Below are 23,970 nucleotides of genomic sequence, written 5' to 3'. Positions count from 1 at the left end.
AGGCACCGACTAGAGAGGAATAGAAACAGTCCTTGTTTCCTGCCTAGCCTATCCCTGGGCAACTGGTAAAGGAGCCTGGCTTTGCTTAAGGCCTTGGAGGTCCCAAATCCAGAAAAAGGAGTTCATATGATGGACCAGTGGATGAGTCGGGACATAGCCCCATTCAGCATGAGATGACAGCTGGGTGCAAGTGAGGTGAAATGACCAAGGAAGAGCATGACACAGACTGTGACACCTGACTGACAAGAGCCCCGCCCACGATGCTGACCTGCTTGTGCATGGCTCGGGGCTTCAGCTCTGGGCTGTCTCCCTTGGAGGAGGAGGACTGCTGCCGCAGCCGGGTGCCAGGGCCAGCCCAGTCAGGTGACGCTGATGCCAGGGTTCCACTTGAGGGTCGTGGGTACTGTAGGGTGCTCAGCAGGGTAGGAGGTGTCCTGCCCCGGGGGGCAGGAGGTGGCGGTGGAGGTGGCGGTGGTGGCGGCTGGTCAATCCTCCGCTGGGGACCTGCACTATTTTGCCTTGGCACTGTGGGCTGCCCACCCTTCTCAGTCAGTGACATCTGCCTGCGTGCCAGCTCGCCGGGCCGCCTGGCCAGCTCTTCAGCAGCAGTGCTGAAACTTCCTAGTTTGGCAGCGGCTGCCAGCTCTTCACTATTGCTGTGGGAGCTCAGGGAGCTGTGGCCCTCAGAGCCCGAGTCACCAAGGCCACGGGGTGACAGCGGCAGGCCAGCCGCCATCTGGTACACGGGATTCTGGAAGGAGAGTGGGGCCAACAACTGGGGCCGGCCTGGTGCACCCTCGGAGGTGCCTGGTGTGGTTGGTGTTGGCACTGCCCTCCGCACTGTGGCCAATCCTGCCAGGCTCACTGGGGCTGCCCGGGCTGGCCACCCAGCCACCAGCTGAGTGGCAGGCACCTGCCCGTCAGCAGGCAGAGCATCGGGGCCCACTGGGGAACCTGCCTCCCCATCCAGTGTGCGGGCGTCCTGCAGGTCCACCATGGACAGGCTCTTGCCGCCGTTGGCCATCTGCAGGTCGGGCTCGTTGGCTTCTGAGTAGCTTGAGCTGCGGGCAGGTGAAGGCTGGACCCCGGAGGACCTTGTGACAAAAAACAAGTCCTTGTTTTCGGGGGTTGGAGACGGTAACCGGGTGAAATCTATCAGACTGCAGGGAGACAAGCACACACAGGGAAAGAAGGGGAAAAGATCCGTGAGTCCAGACTCATGGGCCCAAACCAACAGCACCACCATCTGCTGGGCCTGGCAGCTTCAGGCAGGACTGCAGACATGGCTGGATGGCAGAGGGGCTATTAGTCTCAGGGTCACTGGTGAGGTTGCTGTTCCAACAGAACTGCTCTTTAGGGACCAACCCTGCAGGTGCATCTTGGGACAATGGCTGTCAGGATCTAGAAGTGCCCCATGGTTAAACCTAAGCCCATAGCTTGGGTTCTGAATTGTATCACCATTTTCACAGTTACCGGGGCTCCCTCTGCTTCCCCCTTCTGTTCCTACCCAGCCAGGTAACTCTAGTGGGGGCCTAGTGAAACCTCCCCTGCCCTGCCTCCTTATGCCACTCATTTTGAGTGGCAGGCGGGGGCTGACAAAAACAGGGTATCAGAGGAGTTGTCAAGGGCAAGAGACAAGAAGGCAGGTCTGAATCTGTGTCGCAGGTCATAGCCTCCCTCACTTATAGCAATCCACCTGCCTCTGCCTCCCAAGTACTAGCATTAAAGGCATGCACCACCACATGCAGCAAGAAGGAGTCTTTTTAAGAACTACAGGTCCTGAGGAAATGTCAGGGATTGGGGTCAGTAATTATCCCTAAACACAGGCTTTCATAGCTCTCTGCTAGGGACCAACCTTGAACCCAAGAATGTCTTTCCCAGAAATGCATCCTTTTCAAAAAGCATAAACATTCCTCCTACAAGAAGCCTGCTCTGATTTATTTCAAATGGCAGCTCATCTCTTAAGCTTGCTCCACAAACCCTGGGTCTCATCAGGCTTCTTATGAGTGCTTGTATGGGCATCATTTCCTTCTTGATACCACAGCTGGCTGCGCCTGGTCTGTATGCATGCCCTACCCCATTCAGCACAGCTGGCAGCTTACCCAGAGAGATCATTCTCAATCACCATCTTCTGAAGCCCAGCTGAGACGCTGCTGCTGCCAGAGCCTGGTGTGGAGGCCAGGTCATTGGTGCCAGGGAGCCCACTGCCTGGAGTGCTCAGTGCTGTGTGGACATCCCTCAGGATACGAGGCAGGGGTCCCAGCTTGGACACAATGCTCTGCAAAAATGGAAACAGGCAGTTGTCACCTATGTCACCAAAATGCAGAGCCTTAACCCCCACCAGTCAGACCCAGCAAGTGCTGCAAATCTGCCTTGTTATAGCCCCCAAGCTCTCAGCCTACACTTTCCTATCCAAGAGGCATCTATAGTAGCCCCTCAAACTACCTACTTCATCAAGGGGGTGGGCCTGCCCCCTCTGACACCTGAGCCTGTAGATAGAGGCCAGATACAGAACAGATACAAGGTGCTGGCCCAAGAAAGGACAGTGCCTAGGCCCCAGAGAGGAAAGCCTAGTGCCTTCTGAACCTCTGTGTCACAGCATACATGTGTAGAGGACTCCAGCTGAGCTGAAGAAGCAGACACTACCATGCAGTGGAAAGCCCTGAAAGTAAGAGCCGGCAATCCCCATGGCAGAGCCATGGAGGCAACACTTTGGTTTCACATTCTGTCACACCCTACTGTTTGGGTGACAACACTGATCATTTTCCGTACTTCCTGCCTGGTCCTAAGATCCACGGGACAGTGACCAGTATACTGGGCTCAGGAACAGAGGGAGAGGAAGCCAAGGGCAAACTGCGTCCCTGCAACTTTAACACCAGAGTGGCAGCGAGAGCTGGGACTCCAGTTCATCAGTGGGCACGATACACAGTATTCCCACTACAGGGTACTGCACTGCACAAAAAGGCCAGAGGTAGTGGTGGGTAATGGGAAGTAGGAAGACACCCACAATGTGGACAAGGGGCACAACGACTACGTACAGCTAAGTTTTCACTTGAAAACAAACTGAAAAACGGAGACCCACATGTACTCATGCCTGAGTGTAAGGATATGTCTACAAGACACACAGCAAAGCAATCACTTTCTGGATGGACAAGAGGCAGGAACCAGCCCAGCCCAGCATATACCTCCAGCATGGACAAGAGGCAGGGACCAGCCTGGGGTCAACAAACACCTCCAGGAATGAGACAAGAGGCAGGGACCAGCCTGGGGTCAGCAATCACCTCCAGGAATGAGACAAGAGGCAGGGACCAGCCTGGGGTCAGTAATCACCTCCAGGAATGGGACCAGATGCAGGGACCAGCCTGGGGTCAGCAATCACCTCCAGGAATGGGACAAAAGGAAGGGGCCAGCCTGGGGTCAGCAATCACCTCCAGGAATGGGACCAGATGCAGGGACCAGCCTGGGGTCAGCAATCACCTCCAGGAATGGGACAAAAGGAAGGGGCCAGCCTGGGGTCAGCAATCACCTCCAGGAATGGGACCAGATGCAGGGACCAGCCTGGGGTCAGCAATCACCTCCAGGAATGGGACAAAAGGAAGGGGCCAGCCTGGGGTCAGCAATCACCTCCAGGAATGGGATGAGAGGCAGGGATCATCCCCAGCTCAGCAATCATTACTTTTGTAAAGTGATCCCCTAGCGCCCTGGAAAACAAGGTGAGTTAAGAAGTAGTTCCTGTCAGGATACAGCAGGCTACAGCCACTGGAGATCAGCAGGACTCCAGGCTAGGGAAGGGCTGCTTGGGCCAGGTAACTGAAGCAATGTCAGGCATGCAGGGACTAATCCAGTCCACTGACAGCTAATGGCAATTATAAACATTTTCTTGTCTTTCCTGAATCTGGGACCAAACTCGGGGCCTTGTGCACACCAAATCAACACGCTACTGAGCTATAAGCTTGTCTACAGAGAGCTATAAGCTTGTCTACAGAGAGCTATAAGCTTGTCTACAGAGGTTCTCAAGTCTGATCTGACATGTGGAGGATCCTCAGTATCCTTTCCTTCTCAGTAGCTACAGAACCAAGAGCAAGGGCATTTTCCCCTCCCACTCGGTAAGGAGTGAGCATTCACTTGTGTACTTGGGCTATCAGAGCTGAGCACACAGGTGTAGACCTGGACCCAGTACCCAGAGCAAACAGCTCTGCCCACTCTGGGGGAGTGAACATCCAAAGAGAGCCCCACTACAATCTGTCATGCAGATGAACCCTCCAACCTGGCAGATACACCATCTAACCCAGGCAACAGGCACCTGATCAAGCTGGCTGACCGCTTCCCAGAGCAGAGAGTGCAAGCTGGAGAGCTCCCGGCCTAGGTCTATGTAGCCCTCGAAGCCTGCCGTGTTAGAAAGGGTCTCAGGGTTGGAGATCTCCAACAGGAAACGCTGCATGTTGGTCCACTCGTGCTCCAGGAACTGGTTCATGAATGACATGTATTCCTCTTTGCTGCCAAACCTAGACAGAAAAGGGCAGCCAAGGTGAGGGTTCCTCGCCCGAGTCAGATCTCATCTTCTTCCTTACCATGGCTGCTGCCAAGCAAGATTCTGAGTCGCTAAGGCCTTCTTCTCAAGGCCAAACCACTCTACCCTTTTCAGAACCAAAGTCACTAAAGTGGTGTGTGTTTCCCTAACACTGCCCCTTATGGGCCCCTGCCTCTTTTCCTCCAGACTTGAAAGGCCAGTACATAGGTCAAGCTCAGATCCACACTTGGCCCAGGTCTCTACTGCGGTTTTGGAGTCATCAGGGACATCTCCAAGCCTGGTTCCCTGCTCTGGATTTCCCTTTCTCAAGTGAAGAGACCATCATCCACTGGACAAGTCAGAGGCTTGGCAGTGGTGTCAACTGCCCTTCTTCATCTCCAAAGGACAAGGCCTGCTGACCTGATCTTCTAGTCACCTATTATATGTCCCTGGGCTACTGCCTCCTCTCCCCAGTGCCTATCATTGTAAACTGAAGCCTGGCCACAGGTTCTCTCAGTCTCTCCTAACCAGTCATACCTTGCTCAGTGGAGATCCTTTTCAGAACACAGAAGAGGTAAGGGCCATGCTGTGTGGTCCATCTCTGCACTATGTGGCCTTCAGGCTCCTGTGGCCCTCATGGGTTACGTCCTGTCTCTCCTAAACTCCTTTGGTACCAGGCCCTGACCATCAGGCCAGCCTCTGTTCCTTGTCTGAGCTAGACGACTGGCCTTCCCATCTTTCCTCCCCATAAGCCTTTGCTCTCCTAAAATTCTGGCATTCGTCTTGGTCCCACCCTTCTCTCTACTGGACTTGCCTCCAACCTGATTCATGTTGCTGCTCAACTAAGCAGTCAAGGCCCAGCTTGGACAGACACGGAAAAGGGCTCAATCCACAAGTGTGAACTAATGACAAGATTACCCAACCTTGCCATTTTATTTGCACTGTCTAAAACAGTACCCAAGGGGCTTAGAGAGATGGCTCAGTGGTTGAGAGCACTTGCTGCTCTTGCAGAGGACCCAGATTAAATTTCCAGCACCCACATGGTTCTTCACAACCATCCCTAATCTAGTTTCTGGGAGTCTGATACCCTCTTCTGACCTCTGTGGCACCAAGCACTCATGTGGTATACAGACATACATGCAGGCAAAAAACTCACATGTAAAATGATTAAATCTTTAAAAAACAAACAAACAAACAAACAAAAAACAAAAAAAAACAAACAAACCACTACGCAGCAGACAAAACCAAAACCCCAGAAGTGCTCTACAGGCATCATCTTGGCAGCATTGACCCAAGTGCCCAGCTACTCAGGAAACCAGCCATTCACTGCAAACTGGAGCTTGGTGCTAAAACATACGAGAATCCTTATGGCATGTTATGATAATATGCTAATTCAAAAAAGCAGAAGGAAAAAATGTCTTGTCTTCTCACCTCTGAAATCCAAAGAAGCATACCAAAACGGAGCTGCACCACTGGGAGGGCGGCTGTGGGGAGGTTTTACTCTGAGGTAAGTGGCAGTAGGGAGACTGAGGGGAACAGGGACAAAAATCAAGGCCTACTGCACTAGCCCAGGTCAAACGCACAGATGCCCCAAGTCTCTGTCCTTGTACACTTCAATCCCACGGCATGTGACACTCACTTGGCAAAGTTGGCCAGGTTCTGGGTGACTTTGGCGATGAGCGTGAGGGTACGAGCCGTGCGGTCGTCAGGATACTCCTGAAGCAGGTTGAAGAGCGAGGGCGACATGATGGCAGGGCACAGGAAGCGAAGGAAGAGGGAGGCGCTGATGAGCCGTTCACTGATATCTGGCCGGCCACGGCTGCTACACTCCTGCCGCCATGAGGCGAACACTTCTTTAAGCTCCCGTGGGAAGACACTGCATAGGAACAAAGATGGGCCTGGGGTCAGGTAAGGGCCTAGGGCAGGGTCTGGCCAGACCTGTTTCTGAGTCATATGGAACCCTGAGTTCCAACCCCAGCTCCATGCTGATGGTGGAATGAGCTCAGGGCTCTGCAGCCAAGCCAGATGACTATCTACTAGGCAGGGACGTCTGCCGGTAGTGCTGCTGCTGCACAGTCTCAGATACTTAGGGAAGCGGCCAGCACAGGGTGACAGAGAGACTGCTCAATAGGGCAGACTCTCAGTGAAGGGTCCAACAGAACTGGCTCCATGCCAAGATCAGTAGTCAGAATGCCACTACAATAGCTTCATCTTCCCCAGGGGAAACACATCTTCCTGCTCCAACAATAGGCTTAGGTCTAGGGGAATAAAAAAACCACAGGGCAGACCGATTGCTGTTCCTTGGGCTCCCATTTCTAACTATCAAGACTCATCCCTCTGCCTAAATGATGTCATAGGAAGCTGGGTTTTCTACAGAGCTCATAATGACTGAGCAGGGGAGTATTCCCAGCTAGTGAGAACACAGTCTGTCATGGACTAGCTGGGGAGAGAAATAAAAGCTTTCCTGGGTGACAGTTAACAAGGCATAGCACAGAGTTCTTGGCTCTATTGAGTACCACCTTTAGGTGGCTTTCCCACCTTTTCACCCTGGGGCAGATCAGCCCCCAGTGCTCCCTGGACCTAGTCTACTACTGGCTCTGTCCTAAGCCCAGCAGGCAGGGTATGTGGCAATAAATGAGGCTGAACCAGAAGGCTGCCTAGCAAAATGGGGGTAAGCAGTCCTCAGGCCTGGTGCTTGAGCCAGGTAATGTCTACTGGTGGTCTTGTCCAGGAGAGAAGCCTCTGCCAGATGACAGAAGGAAGAAACAGAGACTCCCATCCACACAAGGTCTTCCCCATGGAACGGAGAGCAAAGGCTGAGAATACAGTTTAGCAGGGAAGTGACAGTAAATTCTCAGGGTGCTCAAGGCTCTATAGCTGTCTCCCTATCCCAGAGGGGCATCTCATGCAACACAAGCTGAGGGACCAGGACAAGTGGGCACTATCACAAGCACTGGCCACTGACCCCTTCCTAAGGCCACTGTTCACCTAGTTGGCCTGCCTTTGTCTAACTGTTGGGAACAGCAAACACTTCCTGTGCCAGCTGAGCTGGTGCTCCTGGCTGCAAGGGTATGGACAATTAGGTGACATGAAGGGTCCCATAGGGGCAGGTATAAAACCTTACAGCCAGACTATGTAAGGCCAAAGGAGATGGCATGGGAGGAAGAATCAGACAAATGTAGAAATATGGCTTTGGAGTGGCTTGGGAAGGACATGCATAGCTCTGAGCCAATGATGGTACAGGCACTTGGGTAGCTTCTTTCATATGGAAACAAACCCAGCACTGTGGCTGGCAGCAAGGCCTTCAGGGACAGGCCCATGTATGCAAACCACAACCAGGCTTAGCAGCAGGCCAGTAAGGGGTCATAAATGCACCTCAGGAGCAAGCAGCTGCCTAGGAAACTGGCCTTAAGAGAAGTTTCTCAGGGACGAATCCCAGCCCCGACTGTGGCCCCAATATGAGTAGCTCATTCCTACTGCAATACCACCCCTGTCTTCTTGGTTCCCCATCTCAGTCAGAGGACTAGCTAGTGCTCGCTTAGGCATTTGTACACAGCCCTGCTCAAATGAATCAAGTGTGATAACCTCCAGGGACAGACAGGTGAGGAGCCATGGGAGCTGGTGCCAGGACAACAGGCCTCTAACTTCACATGGCATCAGTGCCAATGTGCAAGGTGCCCACCAGTCATAGATATAGATACAATAAACTGCCATCTCCAGGCCACACACACACACACGTGTCTTACAGTTATTCTAGAGTGCTTTCCTATACTTAAGAACTCAAAAGGGGGCATGACAGGAATTTGGCAGTCCAGCAACTCAGTGGAGTCAAATGCTAACACTGGGGCAGATGGGTGCATCCTGACAACAAAGACAGCCAAGATGAAAGGAAGGGAAGCCCTAGGCCCCAAAGGGAGCACACAACTCACAACAGGTGGCACTAACCAGTAGGAGTTGATAATCTTGCAGAAGGCCAGCTCACAGCACATCTTGAGGTTGCCCTGGTGTTCAGGGAGGTCAGCGGCTGAGCACTTGCTCGGGTCTACTTCACAATTTTCGTCTGACTCATACAGAGCTTTGATGAACTCACCTGCGGTCGGGGGAGCACGGAGAAGGCAGTGAGGCTCGGATGAGCATTGCCTAGCCCTTGCCACCTGCTGGCCCGGTAATGTCCCCACTACCTAGTGCATCCTGCAGGTACTTCTGGCCCACAAGTTTGAGGTATTCCTCGATGGCCTTGGTGGCCAGTGTGTTCTCCCGGAAGATGAGGTGCTCATTGTCCCCACAGCGGTCCACCTCTGACATCATCAGGTCTGTTAGAAAGTCCTAGGGAGGCAGGAAGGGAGCAGAGTGGAACCTGAGCTGAGATGATGAGCAGGAAGAACCATCACTGTCCTTGGCTGCTGGACACCTGGACTTAGAGGGCAGATTCTGAGCAGCTTCCCACCATGGGAAAACACTGGCGGGGGGGGGGGGGGGAAGGGGGGGAGCTCAGTCACACCTCTCCCTCTGGCTGTGGTAGCTGACAGGCTGGTGGTTCCCTTCCTCTCAGGCCCAAAGCCGATAGGGTAGGAGAAGAGGGCCTGGCCCACCACGGGCCAGGGTTCCTGAAGCTCTTGAAACTCCTCATTTCAATAGGCCCAACTTTTGAGGATCCTTTGAAATACAGAATTAAGACCTTGATCCAGGAGGCCAGATTGGCCAACAAAAGGAAGGCCTGAGAGACAGGCGAGTCCAAAGGACACTACAGCTGGCCCCTCCGGATCACAGCTTGGAAATACAATGAGCAGAGGTAAGGACCCTGTCGCGGCTGAAGCAGCACTATGACTTCTATTCAAAGCCACCATCTTCCTGAAGTTCTGTGACAGCACTGGGGTAAGACATGAATCCTAAGAGGTGGGCAGCAGAAGAGAGAAAGTAAGGCACAGAGCAGATACACAGCCTGCCCAAGGCCCTACAGCCATCTGGGGCCAAGTATAGCCTCCAAGATCACAGAAAGTTCACTGAGAAGGGAGTCCTAGGATGGGAGCTGGACAAGCACACAGTGTAGACAAACAGGACCTGAAGAGAGGACAGGAGGTGTCAGGACTCATGTCTAGGACACCCAGAGTGCAGCTATAACCTTGGGAGGGCAGAGTGCACAAGTAATCTTCAACATGTGTTCTAACTGGTTCAAGAATGCCCTGCTAGTTCTAGATTGTTCCAGAGACAATAACCCAGAGACATCAGTTACTTCCTATCTCTTCATCCTCTCTATGCCTCTTGGTGACTCCATATCTCATCAGCTTTCCAAGCCACAGCAGCCCTTGGACTAAGAACTAAAGAGACTCAGCAGCAGGGAAGGTTAAAACTTCCAGTTCACTCTCTCCAGACTCCCACTACCAAACCAAAGCCCGGCTGCATGGGCTGGAGAGCTGGTTCAGCAACTAAGAGCACTGGCTGCTCTTCAGACCTAGCTTTGATTCCCAGCACCCACATGGTGCTCACAATTGCCCATAACTCTAATCTGGGATCCAAAGCTCTCTTCTGACCTCTGTGGGAAGCAGGCATGTATGTGGTGCACAGACATACATGTATGTACAAAGCACCTGTACATACAGAATTTTAAAAAATGTAAAAACCAGATTACACAACAAAAACCATGCAGTACTTCAAAAGCTGGTCTAGCTGGCAACCTACCCAGCCAGCCTAAAGGTAGGCACATGGGGAAGAGGGTCCTGAAGACATGGAGGAAGGCAGCACTCTCCCTAAGGAAGTCCTTTTCCTCTCCCTGTCCTTCTGCAGGGCCAGTCAGTCCAGCAGGCAATGGAGGATGCAGAGGACAAGGGGCTTCCAACCATAGCCTCCCCCTGCCAGCGCCTCTAGGAAAAGGTTAAGAGTTGATCAAGGGTTTGTGGAGTCTTAAACCACTGAGCTCTGCTCACTGAGCATCCAAACCCAGTTCCCGTCTTGAAACCCAGTTCCCCTCTTGGACTTCTCTGCCTACAACAGGCTGAGGGCTTAGGACATTAACTCAGGGTGAGCCCCCTCCCAACCCCCCCCCCCATCCTCATACAAGCCTTTCATTCTCAAACTATATCATTCCCTGGCCTGTTACCTCAAGTCTACTAGAATGCAAGGGGCTAGGAGAGCTTAAGTAATCTATCCTGACTCTTTGTGGACAGTAATCTCCAAGGGACAATGGGTGGTAACTGGAAAGCATCTCACTACTCCAGCAAAGCCCATTAGAACCATGCGCTACTGAGATGGTGTGTCTTCTGGAGACATCTTGTTCTCTAAACCAGTGTCCTTTCTGGACCATGTTCAAGAGTGGCAGGCGTTGAAAGGTGGTGGTAGTAGCAGGAGGCGGGCCCTTCTGGCTCTGAAGCAGAGCCCATCTGCATGGCTCTCGGATCCCTATTTCTACAAGGCACCAGGGCCATGTCTGGCTGTCTACATCTAGGAAGTGTGTGTACAGTACACACGCACCTGTGTGTAAAAGCTATACATGAAGGCGTGACTTGAGGCCAGGGCTATGGAGGTAGCTCACCTGTTGGGAACACCTGCCAACTGACATCTCACTGAGTATGTGGGTATGGGCTCGATGCTGGAAGAGTCCAGGTACACACCAGCTTGAGCACAGCAGGGGTGCCCACTCGGCACTACCTGTTCTGGTCCATTCACTGCAGACTATGCCTACAGGGCTAGGCACAGCTACTGCTAGAGTACAAAGCCCCCCAACTCAATTTTAGGGAGCTCAGGTGATTGAAATGGGTATACCCAAGTCCTCCAAAATGAAGCAGATTATAATAATAACACAGATCCATCAAGAGTAGACAACCCAGTCATCCTGCAATATAGTGCCACACTCACCTTCACCTTGCCTGTGCTCTGCAGGATGTGCACCAGAGCCGATGCCATCTCCTCCTTGGTCTTGGCACTGAGGATGGGCTCAAGGGCTGCACACAGTCCCAAGTAGTGGTTAGTGATGTGCTCAGCAAACTCCTTATACATCTCCATAGGCAGGATGGTGATGGTCTGGTAGCGTGCCTTGATCCGGATCATGGGCCCAGGGCCTTTGCCACCCTTGGGATTGGGTGTCACCACTGGGTACCACTTCTCCACAAACTGCCGCCCAGCCACAGAGGCGGCAGGCAGGCTCACCAGGCCCAGGTAGCTGTTGCGTTCCTTTTTCTTCTTCTTGTCAGTCTCCCGGTACAGGTGGACAGTGACTGTGCGCAGAGGCGGCAGGTTGTGGAACTCAAAGTGCTCTCCCCAGAAGACATTGTCTGTCTTGAGCTTGCCTGTGGTACGAGCATACAGTACATCGTCCAGGCACAGTTCACACAGATACTTCTTCTTGGCCGGCAGATCCTTGGCCTCAATCACCCATAGCTTCAGGATGTGCTCCACACGCCGGCTGTTGTCCTGCATAAGAGGGGTCTGGGGTGGTCAGTTGGGGCTGTTACCTATCTACCTGGCCAGCCCAGAGAGCCTAGGAGTCCTCTGAAATTCAGGAGGAACTGAGTGGTGACGTGTATGGGCTAGGACAGGAGAGACACCCATGGATATGGCTTTGACTAGTCTGCCCTACTGATTACTAGCTAGCTCACCAACATAAGGCCCCTGGGCCCAAGCTTGCTCTCCTAGATAGCAGTACTAAAGTAGCCGTGCATGTGGGTGAGACAGGGAAAGGAAGCCAACACAGTGCATCGCCCTTATAGGCTGTGGCCCCAGTTCCTCAGTCTCCTGGTCTACAAAGCAACTTTTGAGATGACTGCTGCCAAGATCCCTTCTTTAGTGATAGCATGGTAACCAGGACTTAGTTTAGACCCACAGTCATCTGGGAACATGAGACACAGGAGCCCTAACAGCCTGGACTGCAGTTAGGGCCCCAAGCAGATGGAAGAGTCCAGGGACAGAATGTAAGAGGACACAGGGGGCACCGTGTGAAGAGGGGTGTGATGTCAGAGCTGGAACAGAAGTGCCTGGGTTGGCTAGGAGGACGTGGTTCTGAGGACCTGACTTCTAAAGGGAAACCCAACTGTCGGAAGTACCTAACAGCTGTCATAGCTCAGCAACTCCAATTCCTCCCAGGTCCACTTGCCCCGCCCCTACTCAGGAGTCATGCCTCTGCTCCCTCGTGTCTGGGTTTTACCTCATCTTTCATGATCCACAAGAGCAGGTCCAGGCCTACCTTGTTGGGGTGCACTGCTCGCCTCAGGTTCTCCATCCACTTATCTCGTTCAGCGGCTGACCGGCAGGAAAAACACTTGCTTCCTGATGATGTTGTCACCTGTCAAACAAAATGGTGCTAGAGGGGAAGGGACCACAAGACTAGACAGCTACGGAAAGCCGGAAGACACCATGACTGCATAGCAGCCACAGGAAGAGGCAAGGAGGAGCTGCCAGAAACCTCATGAACCATAGGTGGCACACTGGACCCCACTATGTCCCAGCAGGTCAGCATTGGGAAAGTAGCGAGGTTTCTGCTATGGGCTTTGGGGCCTGTTTTCTCATCCCTGCCTCTGTCTCCTGAGAGAGACAGGATGGTGTGCCTGTCAAGAGTCAGAGTGTATACATACCCAACCACAGTCTCCCTAAAGCAGACCATAGGTTCCAGGAGATAAGCAAAGGTCAGATTTGTCTAAACTGACCCCTCCTGGGGTTTCCTTTTGTCCACCAACAGTGACAACAACATCATAGAAAGCTAACAAGTATTAGTCTAGAGAAAAGAGAGCTGACCCTCAGCCTCCCCTGCTGGTATGAATTCTGTTCACTTCCTAGTTACAACCTCAATATTTTCCTGAGGTGAGGAATTTGGCCAGAATTGCCCTCACTGACCAGGCTGCTCCCAACAAAATGCAGGCTCCACTGGAGAAAGCAGACCCACATCCAGGCACTAGATGGTGTGATCATTCTGTAGCAGCCTTTGCTGAGACAAGAAGGTAGACCACCCCCAACACTCTCAGCCTGTCCCAGATAAGAACACTTGAACTGGAGCCAGTCTGACTTGGCCTGAGTCTTAACCCGAAGAATATAGGAGCACAGAATATGGTAAATACCAAGAGGATGCCACATTAGACCCCATTGGGTTGTCATTACTAGGCTCATTCCTCTACCAGAGGGTTCCCTCAAAGTACAATTATTGGGGGGGTGGTGAGGACAGTATATAACTTGGAGCAAATTCTAGACTCTTCCCCAAAACCTATGCCCTGCCAGGGTCATAGAGCACTCCAGGAGTCTGCTGAGCAAGCGTGGCCAATTTGAGCAGGGTAGAGCTGTGGTAGACACCCACCTCAAAGCAGTAGTCCTGACCCAGGATGCTGCTGTGAACAGGCTTGATAATCACCTCCTCCTCCATGCTGAGGTCCAGGGCCTCCACTGCACTGCTGGGGCTGAGCAGGGACTCGTGTGATCGAGACTCCTTCAGCCTTGGCATCAGATGGGACCTGAGGAGGTGGGCAACAGGGATGTCACACAGGGCCTGACAATACCTGCATTAAACATCCATCTGTCCCTTTGTCTTGCCTTTGTCTCCAGTGCTCCCAGAAAAACCCTTCCTCCCAACCCCCACACACAGTCTTGCAAAAGACAGGTCCAGAGGAATGTTACAGTTCCTATACCCACCATACTGCAGGCTGAGTAAGACATTCCTTTGTCAGAGAGCAAGCTGTTGAGGAGTCTGTGTTACTTGGGTTAGGGGCAGGATCTGGCCAGGCTCTAAAGTGGCCCCACAAACCTGCAGGAAAGAGCTATGACCTTGTAGTCACTGCCTTCTGCCCTGGCTTTTGTCACTGCCAGCAAAACCCTGTCTCATACACTGCCCCATCCTGCCAGCCCCACACTAGGCAGGGAGCTCCCATAGCCTCTGGGTAGCAGGGACCTCAGTGTTCTATACAGCACCAGAAACACTGACTCTAGGTTGGGGTTTGTATACCACAGGTTTTGAGGTCCAAGTTATGGTCAGTGAGCCCCAAGACAGGCCCAGACTGGCTCTGCTAGGCTTGGCCTTGGACGTGCTGTACATCTCCTATGCAGCAAGTAAGCTATCTCCACTCACCCAGACGCTTGCATGGAGAGCCATCCAGGCAACCCCAGGAGGCCCACTCAACCTTTCCACAGAGCCTCTCTAACCCAGTAAAAAGGTGGCCTCCTGAGGGCTCTGAAGAGATGGGCAGACCCAGAAGGGAGCTGAGGCAGGTTAAAGTTGGCCAGAAGCCCACTTCATGCTCCTTCAGCACTCCCCCTGGGGTGTGTGGCCTGGCCAGGCCCACTGGCTGCAGAGCAGTGAATATGCCTGGATCAGCCTTCCATGCCCCACCACCCAGGACCAGAGGCTGCCGGCCTCCTGCAGCCCACCACCATGTACCTGAGAAGGCAACTGCGGCTCGGGAAGGAAATGGGCATTTGTTTCTGCCCTGAACCAAACAGGTCCATCTTGTCATCCTCTCCTGGGATGTCCCATATTACAAAGGTGAACCATGGTCTACCTGTCCTGCCATGTAACTCTTGTTGTTTAGACCTGAATCCTGGCTCCAACCCCCAACCCCAGCACTCACCACTGCTGTAAGTGAGCAGCCAATCTCACAAGCCACCTGCCCTTGTAACTCCTAACTCAATGGAAGATACATCCTGTCTCAGATGCTGGGGAAGTCACTTGGCCTAAGAAAGAGCCAAGATCCCATACCCCTTTGGTCTGATGGCCAGGTTGTAAAGCAGCAAAGTGAAGTTAGGGTGCTTTCTGACCCAGCTGAGAGCCAGATATGATGATGAGGAGCCCAGTCAAGAAAAGGGAGGAGCTGGAGAGCTGGGATTACCCTGGTGCTGGAGACAAGAGTGTGAGGCATGATTTATCACCCTATGCCTGCTCAAACAAACCTAGAGCCCAAGGAGCCCAACAGGCCGGACTCCAAACAACCAGGGCTAGACTCGGTGGTTGTAAAACCGTTACCTCCCTCTCTCTCTTCTCTGTGCTGTCCCAGATATGCTCCAGCTGACCTAGGCCTCCCTGGGAAGATTCCTGGGGAAACAGAGCTAAAGGAAAGCTCAAGGCCCTCAAGGCTTCTAAACTAGTCCAGCCCAACTGGCTATAACTGAGCAGTCCTGGCTTGCCTATCTCCCCAAAGGCTGTTCCATGAGGGAAACCTGGAGCAAAGTTTACATCTCCAAGGCCTCCCAGGCCACCTGCTCCTGAGTAGCAGGGCCCTGGTTGGTGCTTGCAAGACCAAAAGGACCACACATCTGTACTTCCTTTCCTCTGAGCTTGGAGTCAGTCTGCCATCCTCTGCCCTCCAGGTTTCTGACACAAACTAATCTCAGGTTTTATCCCATGCAGGCCTAGAAGGACCTATCTGTTACAACTCACTAGGGTATTCCTGTAGGCTATCTGTTGCAACCCACTAGAGTATGCCTGTGGGGACAGCTGGTAAGATGAATAGAAATTTAGTAAGAGAAAGGGCCATTCGATCATGTCCTAGATCCTGCAGGACCATCTCATGACTTAAGAGCAATGTCTCCAGGAAGCCAGCCCCACCCTATATCTGCAGCATCTCTGGGGCACCTGTCCCATCAGTCCGAGCCAGGTCTATTACCCTACCATGCCTTCCATTCACACACATAGTTGGGTCAATTCTCTCTCACCTTCAGCCACTGAAAGGCCAGGCTGATCAAAAAGTTGATCTGAGTCAGGGAGGAAATTTGCACCCCCAAATTATCCTGGCTCCAAGGGGTCAGCAAGTAGTCAAAGCTTCCCCTATTGGAATGCTCAGGTGAGCAGAAATACACAGGCATTGGCCTGCTTGGTTTCCACTCTACTCTCAGGTGAGAGGTGTTCTTAAATATGCCCCACTAAAACAGGCTGAACACCTAGCTAGTTCAGCTGCACACACCCCTACACCAAGAACTTCACCTACCCACCTACTTTACAGGAGGAGAAGGTGGGCTCCAGAAGTTCTTTGATCTGTCAGAGGCTTCCCGCAGGGAGACCTGCTCAGTCCTGTTCTCAGAACCTCTACCACTCCCCACTCCTTGCTGACCAAGCTGGGTAAAGCCAGAAAGTAGCTAGTTGCATTGCCATCTAGCTCAGGCTCAAGATGACTTCCTTCCCTGACCTCTGTAGTTGATGGAGATCCAGCCTTAGTCCTTTTGGCACAGTGACACTAGGGGAGGCAAAATGCCTCCAACTGGAACTTCTACCTGGGGATCCGCTCCAGCCTTCAGCTGGACCTGCACCTGAGGATCATCTCCACAGCCCAGGTCAGAACTTCTCAAAACAACAGGAATACTGTGTGTGGTGGTTTGAATATGCTTTGGCCCATAGGGAGTGGTATCGTTAAGAGGTGTGGCCTTGTTGGAGGAAGTGTGTCACTGTGGGGGTGGGCTTTAAAATCCTCCTCTTAGCTGCCTGAGAAACTAAGTCTTCTCCTGATTGCCTTCAGAACAAGATGTAGATCTCTCAGCTCCTCCAGCACCATGCCTCCCCAGACACTGCAATGCTTCCCCCCATGATGATAATAGACTGAACCTTTGAACCTGTAAGCCAGCCCAAATTAAATGTCCTTTTTTATAAGAATTGCCATGGTCATGGTGTCTCTTCACAGCAATGGAAACCCTAAGACACTGTGCAACTACACTATATTCAAAACAACTGGGATAGGGATCTATAACAGGTCCAGGTCTCAAGCCACATGCCTGCCCTCAGCAGAGAAGAGCCAGCATCCTAGGAAAAGTCTTAACCCTGGGCTACCAGCCACATCACATATATCACCTCATAGACTCTTCAAAAGCCCAAGAGACAATGCTGACCTCAGCCTACAAAGAAACAGAGGCCAAGATTTGCACCCCTGTAGTGTTCTCCATCCATTTCTTTATTGAGAAAGGAGGGACTCTTGCCCCAGGTGGAGAACAACAGGACTAGGCACACACTGAGGAACAACAAGATGGGTACTCACTTGCTAGGTCTTTGAGTTGTGACAGAGGTTAAGGTGTCCCTTTAAAGAACACAAGATTCCGTTCCAGGCCTGGTCCCACACTCTGGGCTGCTGGCTGCTGGCTGGCATCCCTCTGCCTGTCCCATCTGTCCAAGCCCACTGCTCACTGGCCTGCCTGCTGGGTTTCCCCACCCCCAGGGACTCCTGCTGTGTGTCCTCAGCAGGATTCCCTACTCTGCCTTGGTTTAGCCAGATTCAACACCCAACTTCAAGCCCTTTCTTCCATGATGTTTTTTTTTTCCCCAGATCCCTCGAATAAGCAGGGACATTTGCCATACAAGTTGGGAAATTTATCACACTGTAGTTCCTCTGTCAGGTAGGGGACTTCCTGTGGGTAGGCTGTGTTTGTCTTAGTTCCAGTGTTCAAAGCCTCAGAGTTCTTGGGCCAAAGTTCCCAAGACCCCAGCAGCCAAGTTCAACCATATCTGACAGAGGTCAGGTCAGCTAAAACAAGAACAAACCTCCTCAGTTCAGATAATGTGAAGAGGCCAGGGTGTTAAACATGATTCGAAAGGGGGTGGGCAAGATACTCTTTGCCTGTTCATGGCTAATTCCTAATTTGGCCCTGAAGCCCCCCATCCGCATACTCTTTATCAAAGAGAGGACCCTATGGGGCTCACCGAGTCTTCTGCGGCAGTATTTTGGTCCATCCACCTGGTAGTTCTGTAGCCCCATATAGTAAGGGGACCAGAAACCTAGGCCATACAGTCCATGGAATGGAGTCACCCACTTTCTGGGAAGTAGATCCTCAGTCACTCATGGGCCAGCCAGACAGGCTAGTAAGATCTACACTGAACTCTGCTGATAAGCAGGTCTGACCATGGCCTACAAGCCTTCAGGGAAGAAGGGAGTGAATCAATGGCCATCCCCACCTGTAACACTCCACTGAATCTGTTCTTCTACATAGTATGGCTCAGTCCATTTCCTTCTCTCTCCCCTCACAGGCCCTGTGCTAATCAAGCCCCATAGATCCCAAACTAGTGACAAGACACACATCAAAAATCACTTTGACAAATGACTAAGACGCCTGCTATCCACTCTTCCTTCATTTCTAACAGAATCATGTCATTTAATGTTCAGCCCATGCTGTCCCTGGTCTCTCTAGGCAAGCAGCTCACATCCGTGCTGCCTGTGGTCTATTCACGCCACACTGCCTGCCTGTCCCCCTTCACTATGGCCGTGTCAGGACTAAAGCACAGCACCCTATACAAGAGAAATAACTTGCCTAACTTCCTATAGGAGCAAGCAACTGTGGGAGATCCCACTACAGCTCAGAGGAGCCCAAGGCTGACTTTGTTAGTATAGCCATGGCCCCAGTCTGGCCTTTCATTCACCCCACAGAAACCATCGGGCACTAGGGAGGGCAAGGGCCAGAGTGGAGCTCACTGCTATTTGTGAGCCACTCATTCCACAGCCTAGGAAACGTAGGCACAGGGAAGGGGGAGCTGCTGTTGGAGGCAGGACCAGCCAACAGCAGCTTATTGTAAGGCCCAGAAGCAGGAACAAGGGGGCATTGTCTGGCTCCTGGGGCACAGCCTTATCCGATAGCCTCCCTGCCAGCCCACAAGCTGTTTTTCAACTCTGATCTTTTTCTCTTAAAAGGTTAAAGACACAGAAGTTTCCCATTATTTCAAGGAGGGGGTCCCAAAGATGAAAAACAAAACTTGTAACAATTGAGAAGCTCACTTGGCCAGGAGTAGGCTCACTGGCTATGGGGTGGGTGGGTTTACAGTAAGACTGTTGAGTAAGGGGGGGGGTGTGGCTCAAGGTCACCCTCCAAACCTCAAAGGAACAGAGGAACCACTTGTATGTGGCCCAGGACATGGCTAAGATGGGGAAAAACCAGCTCAGTGCAGGCAGGCTGTCTACAAATGGGGCAGTGAGAGGACAGGAGCAGGCCAGAAGACCCTTTAAGACACTGACAGGATGGGAGAGATGGCTCAGAGGTGAAGAACATTGACTGCTCTTCCAGAGGACCTGCACTCAATTCCCAGCACTCACATGGCAACTCACAACCAACAACCATCTGCCACTTCAGTTTCAGGAAATTCAGTGCCCTCTTCTGATCTCCACAGGCACCAGACACACACACATGGTATACATATATGCACGCACATGAAATACTCATTCACACAAAATACTTTTAAAAGCCATATGGTAGAGGAGCATCTGCACTATTGGGTAATGGGGCAGACAGGTAGAAAGTGAGCCTGGAGTAAACAAACCCACTCGAAGGAACGTGAAGGAACACTACTGAATGCCAGCGGGCAGCAAAACCGAGAGCTGAATATCAGCTGCCAGCTATAGCAGCAAGCCACGTCTACACCTAATAAAAACAGCTCTAAATGCCTAAGTCATTCAACCTGCTAGACCTGCTTCCCATCTATCAGTAGGGGATGGACACAATGCTCCATGGAGGAGCGCTCATTTAGAGGTCACTCTAAAGTCAAATGAGACAGCAGAGGGGGTGTGCTTCTGAGGACAAGCCAGTGCCAGGAACTGCCATTGGTCACTTGTGGCCATTCCCTCTCTCTTTACCCACCTCTCAGCCATGTAGGCGTCAGGAAATGAGTGAAGACAATTCCAGGATAGGCTACCCTTCTGGCATTTCCCAAGCTGTTACCTATTCATTCCCTAACCACTCAACTTCCTTACTTCCTCATCTAAGGAAGAGGACCAATCTTAGCTATCTAAACTCCCAGGATGCCTCAAAAAACTTTAAAGCCATAAATTTCCTTTAGTAAAGTTAAGGGGAAAGAAGGTATACATGGGGATTCTATACCAGGCCTGGGAGAAAGAAAAAAAATGAGCAGTGTTGTGTCTCTAGAGTTGACGCCCACCCAAAGACTAGAAGCCTGACCAGTTCTGGAGTGAGAGCCCAGTAGACTCTCTTGGACTCAGCAGGCTTCTACCTGCGTAGCAGGCAGACCCAGGCTACAGTCTGGAGCTCTGTCCACAACGTAGCCTGCTCCTAGATACAGTCCTGGAGCATGTCAGGACAAGGGCATTGACCTCCTGGGAATCAAGGGCTGGACATAAGCTGGGCCATGCCTTGTTGGGAACATCTCTTCTCAGCGCTGTCAGGCCTGAGAACTAGCCAGCTGCTGAGATCTAGCCCAGCTGAAATCCCAGACTGAGGAAAAAGAATTCAGCTGCCTGGTGGCTCCCTAGGTCCTGGGATGACAAACAAAATCCTAAAAAGGCAGAGAGGCTGTCCAGTCAGCCTGGGGAATTTCCTGGGAAGAAAGCCTGGAGGAATTTGTCCCTCTCAGGCCTGGGATCTTCCAGTCCAGGACTTGAAGTAGGTTCTAGCAGAGTCATCAGGAACCCAGATGAACCCGGATGGATGATCCCTCCCTTCATATACATCCTGGGTCCTGCCTCCTGCCTCCACACTACCCCTAGGATCTCCAACCACAGGGCTGAGAATATAAACAGAATGTAACCAGGACAGCCCATGACTAGCTACAAAGCACCCTAAGGCCAGGCACCAGTGGTGTCCAAAGGATACTGACATGCTTATCTGAGTAGACACAGCATCTCATAGGCTTCTCCAACAACTACACACAGAAGGTGGTATCCAAAGCAGACAGGACCAATGAGACAAGCTCAGTGGTAACTGCCACACACCAAGACTCAGAGAAAGCGTGGCTTCACAAGTGCAAACAGAAAGCTGTGAAACTGGTGGCCTGGTCACCCTGTCAGCCTAGTGGCCAGCAAGGGTGTGTGCCTCCCATCTTGCACAGCAAGGCAGAGAACCAGGGCAACAAGCTCTGGGTTCCCATCTTAACTCCACCATTAATTGACCTGAGACCTTGGGTCAATCAGTTTTCCCTCTCTTCTCTGGGTTGTTTCGCATTCTCTGAGCTACCAGAAAAATCCTACATCACTCCCAAAAGTAAACCCAGGAGATGGTCACCACTTCTAGGGCTACACTCTTGCTCCTATCAGCAACAGTGCCACAGTAATGCCTCCCTGCTGCCTGGTGGGGACTTAGACTAGTGTTGATCTCATTCCTGTACAAAAGGTAGCTTTCAGGAAGCCACCAGACTCCATCTTACCCTTCCCAGGACTCAGCATAACCAACGGAAGCTGCAGGCCTCTGAGATCACATCCACCTTCACAGCTTACTTCCTTGAGTCCCGAGGATGGGGCAAAACCAGAAACCTTTCCGTCTAATCCCCCCATCATCCTGCAGCCTGAATAATTCTGGGTTTTTAATCAATAGCTGTCAGACTTGTCAAATTACTTTGGGGACCACAAAGCAGTTTTTAAACATTCATAAACCTCAGTAGAACAGTGAAGTGCCCTGAATTTTAAAAGAGAATCCAAGAACCAAACAGGATGAGACGAGCAATTCCAAGGAGAGCTGAGGCCCTGCGGCCCCTACTACTTAAGCTCTTTGACCTCCCTGGTTCCCAGGAGAAAACTCCAGGCTTGGTTAGAGAGACCAGCAAGGAGGGCATTTCCAAGCTCTCGCCCTGCCTCTGTCTCCCCAGGGAAAGTGTCTCCACCTGTATCCCCAGGCAGAGTCCAATATCCCTGCATGGCACAGTAGACACTTAGGGCTGGCACCCCAGCCACCTCAGCTTGTTATCCTGCCACCATCATCTCCTCAGACTGTCTAGGGAAGTTTCAGACCCTGGCCAAGGTGTTCTCAACTCTGTGAGCTCAGTGAACCACAGGTATGCCCAGGGACATACCTAGGTGTCCCTTTAGTCTGGTGTGGTCTGGTGTGGGATGGTTCCTGATTGCCTCCCAATCCTGCTACAAATACGTCCAAGAGCAGCCTCCATGGCCTTGGAAATAAGAATGCTCATAGAGAATGTTCATAAAATAAAAATCAAGAATCAGCTAAAAGCCCCCCCCCCCCATGTGATGAATATGGGGATGCAGGCAGCATCCTCCGCCTCATCTTCTCTACCCAAGACCCAGGTGCCATGTGGTTGGCTGTTTGCATTAGTGACAGTTAACCTGAGGACTACTGCCCTCTCCAACCCATTGGGCCGTACTTCTGATAACTGGTTAAATGTACTGAGCTCATGCAAACCAGACTTGGGCATGGAAGCACACACAATCCTAGAACTTGGGAGGCAGAGGCAGGCGGACCAAAAGCCCAGGGCCAGGCTCTACCACTTAGAAAGTTCAACAACAAAAGCCAATAATCAAAACACCATGACCTGGGCCAAACTAATAAGTCGAGTGTTGCCACTACCCAACAGTGTGTTCTGGGTCTGTAGGCCTGTAGTCAGCCCTGGTGGCTTCTACGCCTTGCCTTACTCTAGGCCTCCTGTCCACTTCTCCAGCACTTCTCTGATGCTCCTGGTTTCTCCCTAGCCCACTGACATTTCCAGAGGCCTTTTTCTACTTGGTCCAGATTTTTCTTCCCTGTTCCTACAGCAAGGCTCCAAAAAAAAAAAAAAAAAAAAAAAAAAAAAGCTTCTCAGGCAAATGATCCCAGACAACATCATCACCAGCTCTACCCCCCATCCAAACAGACTCAAAAGGACAGGTCACCTTGGGCAGACATCTTAAAGATTTCTATTTATGGAGGACATATCTTGGAATAAACAAGTACATTGAGACTCCAATCACCAGCTCATAGCAGGTGCCTCTTCAAGTCTGGCCACACAAGTTCTGCCAGCAGCCTCTAGGAGACAGCAGCAGACACGATGGGAAAGGAGCAGAATGAAGAAAATGTGGGCCAACCTTCTCACCTATCAAATGGGCTATCCTGTGGTCACACTACACTGGCACCTAACCATTCTGAGCAGGGAATATAATAGCTGAATGCCTCCCTTATATCATGCTTAAGCCTGCAGACCCCCAGAGAGCAACAGAGCTACCATACCTCAAACTACAGCAGGAGGCAGTCAGGAGCACTCACTGGTTAGTGAGTCAGGAAGAGGGCAGCTGCCAAGCTACTGTCCTACATCACAAACACCACACTGCTCCCTTTGAGGGGAAGGGGGAGACCATGGCAAAGAAAAGCATGGGATGCTCTCAAGTCCTCATACAGCCATGTGCTGCTAAGCCACGCACCTAGGAAACACGACAAGGCACTGGCTTCATATTCCCTTTGATTCTTATGTACCTGATCATGGCTAAGGAAACTGAGGCTTGGAGATGACCGTCACAGTCCCTCTTTTTCCCACAGTAGGGACTGGATACACTTGCATTGTCATTTGCCACCAGGTCCAAGGTATCCCAGCAGATCAAGCCAATCCCCTTAAAGCAGGTAGGTATATTGTAGGCCAGCAGCTGGACCAGCTCAACCCTTCAGTAACCACTCTATGGCAGCCCAGCTTTGCTCATGGTGAGCCACTCCTGGTAGGTACACTCATTTCCTGTCTTAGCCCTGCTCAGTGGTCACTTGTCCAGCATAGTGACACACATTTGCAATCCCAGCACTCAGAAGGCTGAGGCAGGAGAATTAAGTTTCAGATCAGCCTAGAATATAGGTTGCAAAGCAAGATGGTTTTGCCAGAA

General features: G+C 51.8%; 1 protein-coding gene across 15 annotated transcripts in view; it reads right to left on the bottom strand.

Moving 5' to 3' along the window:
- Window positions 1–23,970, bottom strand: part of Dab2ip (DAB2 interacting protein) — a 173,477-nt gene that overhangs the window by 9,642 nt on the left and 139,865 nt on the right. For 10 of the 15 annotated variants that reach the window (XM_076928597.1, XM_034494957.3, XM_076928595.1 and 7 more), the window contains 9 exons: window positions 13,788–13,941; window positions 12,687–12,785; window positions 11,363–11,932; window positions 8,692–8,836; window positions 8,456–8,600; window positions 6,150–6,386; window positions 4,304–4,505; window positions 2,103–2,278; window positions 269–1,160 (listed from right to left, as the gene is read on the bottom strand). In XM_076928597.1, the coding sequence (XP_076784712.1) occupies window positions 269–1,160; window positions 2,103–2,278; window positions 4,304–4,505; window positions 6,150–6,386; window positions 8,456–8,600; window positions 8,692–8,836; window positions 11,363–11,932; window positions 12,687–12,785; window positions 13,788–13,941 (2,620 nt within the window). Of the gene's footprint in view, window positions 1–268; window positions 1,161–2,102; window positions 2,279–4,303; window positions 4,506–6,149; window positions 6,387–8,455; window positions 8,601–8,691; window positions 8,837–11,362; window positions 11,933–12,686; window positions 12,786–13,787; window positions 13,944–23,970 lie in introns of all 15 variants that reach the window. The other 5 variants (XM_076928594.1, XM_076928601.1, XM_076928603.1 and 2 more) reach the window with 3 other exon arrangements.

This window comes from Arvicanthis niloticus, chromosome 2 (assembly GCF_011762505.2).
Source record: "Arvicanthis niloticus isolate mArvNil1 chromosome 2, mArvNil1.pat.X, whole genome shotgun sequence".
Classification (NCBI taxonomy): domain Eukaryota; kingdom Metazoa; phylum Chordata; class Mammalia; order Rodentia; family Muridae; genus Arvicanthis; species Arvicanthis niloticus.
Note: the sequence above shows the minus strand (reverse complement) of the source record. Positions and strands in the feature narration are given on the sequence as shown.